The sequence below is a fragment of the Coregonus lavaretus genome (assembly GCF_964263955.1).
Source record: "Coregonus lavaretus genome assembly, contig: HAP1_SCAFFOLD_1579, whole genome shotgun sequence".
Taxonomy (NCBI): Eukaryota; Metazoa; Chordata; class Actinopteri; order Salmoniformes; family Salmonidae; genus Coregonus; species Coregonus lavaretus.
Window position 1 is genome coordinate 79,559 of NW_028166422.1, and position 9,048 is coordinate 88,606.

Sequence of the window (9,048 nt, forward strand, 5' to 3'; positions counted from 1 at the left end):
TACCCAAGAAGACTCGAGGCTGTAATCGCTGCCAAAGGTGCTTCAACAAAGTACTGAGTAAAGGTCTGAATAATTATGTAAATATGATATTTCAGTTTTTTATTTTTTATAAATTAAAAAAAATGTCTAGAAACCTGTTTTTGCTTTGTCATTATGGGGTATTGTGTGTAGATTGATGAGGGGGAAAAACCAATGTAATACCTTTTAGAATAAGGCTGTAATGTAACAAAATGTGGGAAAAGTCAAGGGGTCTGAATACTTTCCCAATGCACTGTATGTATTATATTTTTCTAGACGTTCTCCTCTGTACAGCTTGCAGTAGCTTCCGGGGCAGAGATGGAAACTGGTTTTGAAGCATCTTGCAGTTCTTCACATTCTTTGCTATGCAGTCCACACAGATCCTGTAAGACAAAACAACATGTTTAAAGGGGAAATCAGCAGTTGCTACATCGATTTTTGGACATATAAATTAATGATATGTACCCATTGCTTCTTGAAGACTATAACTTATCAATGCCTCATGAGCTTAGTTCAACTGTCTACCCAATCAGAAACCCTAAATGTAAGCTTGTTTTACTCTAATGTTTGTAAACAAAGTGAATGTAAACAAACACCAAATATCCTCCAAACATGGTTAAAACTATCATTTTGATATCATGGCTGGTCAGTCCTTCCATCCATAGCTCTGTCTATACATTTGAGTCGTTACATTTCTCCAGCCCCATCCCTCAGTCTTTTACCAAAACAGGGGCGGGGAAAACACGTTGTTATTGTTTCTACTGCTGATTGCTGCTTTACGGGACAACGAAAACGAACATTACATGTGATGTAAATAAAATCTGTGATTATTATGAGAAAGTTTACCGAAAGAGGGGATAAGGCTGGGTCTGGAAAACAAGTGCATCGTTGCTGTGGCCCTGAAACAATGTGAAAACGAACAGTTAGTTGTAGTGTCAATGATTCTTCATAAACCAGGGTTACTGTAATGATTTGGCTGAAGGCTTTCATCATACCGTCAAATTCTCATACGTTCCTACTTGGAGGATGTAGTCACAACTACCCCCAAACACAATGACATCAGAGTCCTTTGCTTGGCTTGCTGTGTGCCACAACCTGCAGGGGGGGGGGGGGGGGGAAGTCAATGAAATGGGGGATTTCATCAAAGTACAGAGAATGTGCACTCAGTATAATCATTGTACATTCTAGGCTAATTTCTCTTTACTGAATGATCTGCACATACAGACTTCAGATTAGATGGAAATGGAATGTGATCTGATTGTAACTTTTATTTATCAGTGAGTCTTACCAGTGATACCAGTTTAATCAGATTAGTAGCTAGACGCTAAACTGACAGCTACTGTACTACCTTGGTTTGTTGTTGTTTGGATGTTCAATCTCCCTCCATGTCTTTGTCTCAACATCTAAAACCCATCTATCACCTACAGAAACATAATAGATATTATGAGAAAGAAATAGCTCCGTGGAACACAAGGCATTCTGGGAGGGTCAAACTGTTGAGTAACAGCTGAGTAAGGATTTAGTCCAACTGGGACTACATTGGGTAAATAACTTACTCATTGGTTTGCAGTCAACACTCAGTCCACCGAATAGAAACAAAGTGCTGTCAGATACTGCAGTGAGGCTGTGCCACGACCTTCCACCTGGCACATTGGATGCTGCCACTCTGGAGAAGACATTTGGAGGGTAACAGTTAAAAGTCTTAAAAACACACCAAAGCTGTTATTATGATAACAGTAGACCATTTTTTAAAGATGAGCATATGAAAGAGTGAAATATAAATACCTACACTTCAGACCATGTCCATGATTTCAGATCTAGACAATGAATGTCACTTGGTGCGGTTTCCTAAAAGGAAGGGCAACGAACTGAACACCATTCCAAAAACAGGTCCACAAACTTGAGCCAAGTATTAAACAGTCAGCAATGTGATCCCATTCATCTTAGCAATGTTTTAGGGAATCTGTGTCTCTGCAGCAATGCAATACAGAAGGTGAGGAGGAGTTCAGATGAACAGAGTACTCACCAGTACTCTCCCCCCATAGACATACCCTTTATGACCAATTGTTGCACCTGCATGGGCAGCTCTGGGGGCAGGAGCACGACCCTGTAGTCAGAAAGAGGTACTTACGGTACAGGTACAAAGAACTATGTGGCTTGGCTGCTTGTGTGCAAAGAACTCATTGGTAACTAATTGGTGCATGTATAACCAGTGTCACTGTGCTAGCTTAGCATATAGCGCTGCCTCCCTCAACTTGTCTATGACTGGGCTTGAACCAGGGTCCTCTACCTCTCCTCTGACTGGGCTTGAACCAGGGTCCTCTACCTCTCCAGTGACTGGGCTTGAACCATGGTCCTCTACCTCTCCAGTGACTGGGCTTGAACCAGGTCCCTCTACCTCTCCTCTGACTGGGCTTGAACCAGGGTCTTCTATGTCACTAACACATGTGACCACCTGCTTGACAATGTAGGAACTGATTGAGCTATATACAACAGGTACTGATTGGATAGCTCCATCGGCGACATTTCAAGCTATCTGTGGAGTAAGGTTACGCTACGTTCTTAACTCTGTTCCACATGGTGAAGTTATGTTGTGATGTAAACATACAGTATGTGTCTTACAGTATGTATATGTCTTACAGAGCTCTGTGGTTCTCTCCAGCTGGCTAGTGTTGTGTCAAAAACATGGACTTCATTGTTCCATCCCCAACCAACGTTCTGCTCCTACAGAACACACAATATTTTACTGATCAATACAACAAAGTGAAAATAGTGGTTGTAATTCATACATTTGGACACAATCACAAAAAAAAAAGCGAAAATGTACCAATGATGCCGTGTCCATGATGAAGCTTTTGTCATCCATGATGTCATCAAGTGTCTTGTGACCATATCCACCAAAGTAGGTGACCCTACAGAATGGAAGATTCTCAAAGTAGGTGACCCTACAGAATGGAAGATTCTCAAAGTAGGTGACCCTACAGAATGGAAGATTCTCAAAGAAGGTGACCCTACAGAATGGAAGATTCTCAAAGTAGGTGACCCTACAGAATGGAAGATTCTCAAAGTAGGTGACCCTACAGAATGGAAGATTCTCAAAGTAGGTGACCCTACAGAATGGAAGATTCTCAAAGAAGGTGACCCTACAGAATGGAAGATTCTCAAAGTAGGTGACCCTACAGAATGGAAGATTCTCAAAGTAGGTGACCCTACAGAATGGAAGATTCTCAAAGTAGGTGACCCTACAGAATGGAAGATTCTCAAAGTAGGTGACCCTACAGAATGGAAGATTCTCAAAGTAGGTGACCCTACAGAATGGAAGATTCTCAAAGTAGGTGACCCTACAGAATGGAAGATTCTCAAAGTAGGTGACCCTACAGAATGGAAGATTCTCAAAGTAGGTGACCCTACAGAATGGAAGATTCTCAATTGGGATAAATTACAAGATTCTCCCAAAGTCAAAACAATCAACATGGGGAACCGCCCGCATTATTTGTGTTAAATATTTAGTTGGTCCAGGCCACTATTTTTACAACACCCCCAATAGTAGCCTTTAAAGGGATACTGCAAGATTCTGTCAATTAAACTGTTTCTACCCAGAGTCCAGTGCAACTGGACCTGTAGACTTCCAGTCATTGTACTAAGGCCAGTTAGCATTGGCTAATTGCTAATTGCCAGAATCTCACAGTGTCCCCTTACATGTGTCATTTGAACCCTGACTCTCTTCCTGTTTATGCCAATACTGCAATGGGCATTGGCGTTGCATTCTTATATTATATGTTACTGACCTGTTGTTGTAAACCCAGCAGCACAGCTTATCTCTGGGTGAAGGAGGGGAGCCGCTCTCAGCTTTCACTCTCCTCCAACTGTAGTCCCCATCCAGGAGGTTGACACAGCAAAGCTGCAAGCACACATCTTTTCAGCATAAATAATAAATGTGTGTCTGAACCTACTGTTTGAACCAATCTGAACTGTCTCGTAAACAATGTAAGCCTTAATAATAATGAATAAGCTTTTGGTGATTTTCTAGAAAATGTTTGCACATGTAGATCAGGGGCACTACAGTTTCTGTCGAGCTAGCTCACCTGATTGGTCTGTCCGCTGTCATCATATCCCCCGAATATGTACATGTGACCATTCAGAAAGCAGCTACAGGTGCCTGACATAGGGGGCGGGACCTCTCCTGACATTTGACACATTTCCCTTCAGAAGATAAATGAACAAACCAACTATGAACACACACAGCATACAAATTTAAGCTCCAGGCAATCTAGTGCAAATTTGGCCTGGGGGTAGGCTTAACTTTCTGGGTTCAAACTGAAGATAAGACCAGTGTACCACTACAGACCAGTCTAGCACTATAGACCACTATAGACCAGTCTAGCACGTTAGACCACTACAGACCAGTCTAGCACTATAGACCAGTCTAGCACGATAGACCACTATAGACCAGTCTAGCACTAAAGACCAGTCTAGCACTATAGACCACTACAGACCAGTCTAGCACGATAGACCACTACAGACCAGTCTAGCACTATAGCCCAGTATAGACCAGTCTAGCACTATAGACCACTATAGACCAGTCTAGCACTATAGACCACTATAGACCAGTCTAGCACCATAGACCACTATAGACCAGTCTAGCACTATAGACCACTATAGACCCGTCTAGCACTATAGACCACTATAGACCAGTCTAGCACCATAGACCAGTATAGACCAGTCTAAACTACTTTTATTCAACTAGCCCCAGGACACACAGTGACATGAAGCATTCTTCCGCAACGATTAAAGAAAGAGATAAATACTAAGACTGAGACACATCTGCTGCTGTATTCAACACCTCCCATATTGGAACACTAAATGACTGTCATTTGTATAATTGTAATACAATCAATAACATTACTGTTCATTTCTAGTAAACTATGTGATAACACAGTTTTAATATATAATGTAATAGTATCCCTGATATGATACTGAGATGCAGAATGATGAAAGTTGATTGCCAAACTGTTGAACATTACACTTTAAGGCTCTATCTAGTCAATCAAAACCTGTCAATCAAAAATAGCATTCTTTCTGCGCTGCGCATTCCAGTCTTTACTCTGTGTCTATCATCTACTGTTTATCTCACAGTGAGGGAAAAAAAGTATTTGATCCCCTGCTGATTTTGTACGTTTGCCCACTCACAAAGACATTATCAGTCTATAATTTTAATGGTAGGTTTATTTGAACAGTGAGAGACAGAATAACAACAAAAAAATCCAGAAAAATGCATGTCAAAAATGTTATGAAATTGATTTGCATTTTAATGAGGGAAATAAGTATTTGACCCCTCTGTAAAACATGACTTAGTACTTGGTGGCAAAACCCTTGTTGGCAATCACAGAGGTCAGACGTTTCTTGTAGTTGGCCACTAGGTTTGCACACATCTCAGGAGGGATTTTGTCCCACTTCTCTTTGCAGAGCTTCTCCAAGTCATTAAGATTTCGAGGCTGACGTTTGTCAACTCGAACCTTCAGCTCCCTCCACAGATTTTCAATGGGATTAAGGTCTGGAGACTGGCTAGGCCACTCCAGGACCTTAATGTGCTTCTTCTTGAGCCACTCCTTTGTTGCCTTGGCCGTGTGTTTTGGTTCATTGTCATGCTGGAATACCCATCCACGACCCATTTTCAATGCCCTGGCTGAGGGAAGGAGGTTCTCACCCAAGATTTGACGATACATGGCCCCGTCCATCGTCCCTTTGATGCGGTAAAGTTGTCCTGTCCCCTTAGCAGAAAAACATCCCCAAAGCATAATGTTTCCACCTCCATGTTTGACGGTGGGGATGGTGTTCTTGGGGTCATAGGCAGCTTTCCTCCTCCTCCAAACACGGCGAGTAGAGTTAATGCCAAAGAGCTCGATTTTGGTCTCATCTGACCACAACACTTTCACCCAGTTCTCCTCTGAATCATTCAGATGTTCGTTGGCACACTTCAGACGGCCCTGTATATGTGCTTTCTTGAGCAGGGAGACCTTGCGGGCGCTGCAGGATTTCAGTCCTTCACGGCGTAGTGTGTTACCAATTGTTTTCTTGGTGACTATGGTCCCAGCTGCCTTGAGATCATTGACAAGATCCTCCCGTGTAGTTCTGGGCTGATTCCTCACCGTTCTCATGATCATTGCAACTCCACGAGGTGAGATCTTGCATGGAGCCCCAGGCCGAGGGAGATTGACAGTTATTTTGTGTTTCTTCCATTTGCAAATAATCGCACCAACTGTTGTCACCTTCTCACCAAGCTGCTTGGCGATGGTCTTGTAGCCCATTCCAGCCTTGTGTAGGTCTACAATCTTGTCCCTGACATCCTTGGAGAGCTCTTTGGTCTTGGCCATGGTGGAGAGTTTGGAATCTGATTGATTGATTGCTTCTGTGGACAGGTGTCTTTTATACAGGTAACAAACTGAGATTAGGAGCACTCCCTTTAAGAGTGTGCTCCTAATCTCAGCTCGTTACCTGTATAAAAGACACCTGGGAGCCAGAAATCTTTCTGATTGAGAGGGGGTCAAACACTTATTTCCCTCATTAAAATGCAAATCAATTTATAACATTTTTGACATGCGTTTTTCTGGATTTTTGTTGTTGTTATTCTGTCTCTCACTGTTCAAATAAACCTACCATTAAAATGATAGACTGATCATTTCTTTGTCAGTGGGCAAACATACAAAATCAGCAGGGGATCAAATACTTTTTTCCCTCACTGTATACAATCTATGTTGTGTTCAGCGATAAATCGACTGTTTCTACTATCTCATGTTGTGTTCAGTGATATATCTACTGTTTCTACTATCTCATGTTGTGTTCAGTGATATATCTACTGTTTCTACTATATTTTCTATGTTGATTTCAGTGATATAGTTCAGTGAATTGTTGCTTAATGTTACCTGATGGCTGTACTGTAGAAGGCCTTTCTAAGATTATTTTAAAACAAACAGTCACACTTTATTTGGATAGTCTGAATTATCCATCTGTAGATGCTCTCTCTTACTATCAACAAACTATATGTTGATAAGCAACTGCTTGCTAAGGATACAGCTAGGGTTAGGTTTAGAATAAGGGTTAGGTTTAGAATAAGGGTTAGGTTTAGAATAAGGGTTAGGTTTAGAATAAGGGTTAGGGTAAGGGTTAAGGTTAGGGTAAGGGTTAAGGTTAGGGTAAGGGTTAGGTTTAGAATAAGGGTTAGGGTAAGGGTTAAGGTTAGGGTAAGGGTTAAGGTTAGGGTAAAGGTTAAGTTTAGGGTAAGGGTTAAGTTTAGGGTAAGGGTTAAGGTTAGGGTAAGGGTTAAGTTTAGGGTTAGGGTTAAGGTTAGGGTAAGGGTTAGGTTTAGAATAAGGGTTAGGGTAAGGGTTAAGTTTAGGGTAAGGGTTAAGGTTAGGGTAAGGGTTAAGGTTAGGGTAAGGGTTAAGGTTAGGGTAAGGGTTAGGTTTAGAATAAGGGTTAGGGTAAGGGTTAAGGTTAGGGTAAAGGTTAAGTTTAGGGTAAGGGTTAAGGTTAGGGTAAGGGTTAAGTTTAGGGTTAGGGTTAGGATAAAGGTTAGGGTTTGAGCTAGGGTTGGGGTTAGTAGATAGATAGTTGAAATGTTACTGATAGTCTGTAGAGCATCTACAGATGGACTATCCAAATACAGTGTTACCCAAACAACTTCTCTATTCATATTCTATGCAATATGTGATATACAGGCCATAATCAAAAACACAATATGTTATAATTCCATTGATATTCTTACCATACACCTCTGTCTAAGTCATACAACCAGATTTCATCACTGGGTAGGAAAACGTCACTGCCAGCGGTCGACTGCAGAAAAAAAAAAAGGTTTCCTCCCATTACTAGTCGAAAAAACATGAATATAGTCGATCAGCAGCATGTATGAGATGCAGTATATGTGAATGGTAAACATCAATTCAAAACAACACTATCAATTAGCAATGCTTTTCAAGATAGTTGCAGGAAGGCACTTTTCAAACAGTGTTTGAGGCTTACCATGTATCCTCCCCAGACATACAGAGTACTCCCCTCTACTACAGCTGTGTGGCCACTTCGCTCAAGGGCGACAAGCTCCACACAGTGTTTCTCAACGGCAGAATCCATAGGTTCTAGAAAAGTTCTTAGAAAGTGCAACAAAAAAGAAAAGAGAGAAAGAAATGTACAAAGATCTCCAGGCCAGGACTTTTAATTCTCTGCCAGGACTTTTGTTTCTCTGCCAGGACTTTTGTTTCTCTGCCAGGACTTTTGTTTCTCTGAACCCAAATCTGTTTCAAATGTTTGATTTTTCATAGGCCCAAGCTGCTCATTTTGACTACAGACTTTGGCAGCTAATAGAATGTGAAGGGGCTGGCTGTTTTTAAGTAGCTGTTTCTGAGACGCTCCAACCGCCAGGAGAAAATAAGTTGTTCTTGCCCTGACAGCGTTTGTTGTAGCGGAGGGTCAAAGGTCATGTAATCTTGTCACCCTACCATTAACCCCTCTGGCTACGCCCCTTACCTGAAAATGCCACAACACTCACCGAATACCTCTCCTCTGCCTTTCCCCCTCTCCTTATACCACTCCCTATGAGCAGTTTGTTTTCCTGTGGTTAGCGGTGTGTGCTGGTTTACGCAACGGGCAGCTCTTCCCTTCACTTCACTCATATGGAATTCTGAAGGCCGAACATATCATGTGTCATGTTTGAAATAGCCTGGTGGGACCAGCCTGGTCGTGCGATAGTTCACATTCTGTTGCACGTCACGTATCAAGTGAAGTGAAAGGAAACGTGAGCCAGCAGTCTGTATTATGATTGGATGGAAACAACCACCACCCATCCATCCTCACAGAATCCATACAGAACTGATTGATTGACATCTTTTATGCGTCTCCCTCATAAGCCCTTTTAACTGTGCTTATTCACAACGTTTACTGAGTCTTTTAGATCGTTCTGCTGGGCTGACGTGTCTTAGCCCATGCACACAGCAGAATGGATCCAGTGAGCTATATGGATCTATTGTTGGAAGA

The 9,048-nt window shown here is 41.9% G+C and overlaps 1 protein-coding gene across 1 annotated transcript; it reads right to left on the reverse strand.

Moving 5' to 3' along the window:
• Nucleotides 1–280: 280 nt before the first annotated feature.
• Nucleotides 281–8,148, reverse strand: LOC311114743 (kelch domain-containing protein 1-like; the record flags this gene model as incomplete). Its single annotated transcript, XM_084189979.1, has 13 exons — nucleotides 281–401; nucleotides 865–917; nucleotides 1,014–1,113; nucleotides 1,367–1,439; nucleotides 1,575–1,684; nucleotides 1,808–1,866; nucleotides 2,045–2,125; nucleotides 2,659–2,742; nucleotides 2,846–2,930; nucleotides 3,807–3,919; nucleotides 4,104–4,221; nucleotides 7,784–7,854; nucleotides 8,041–8,148. The coding sequence occupies 13 exons, from the start codon at nucleotides 8,146–8,148 to the stop codon at nucleotides 281–283; spliced, it is 1,176 nt and encodes a 391-aa protein (XP_084046105.1).
• Nucleotides 8,149–9,048: the final 900 nt, after the last annotated feature.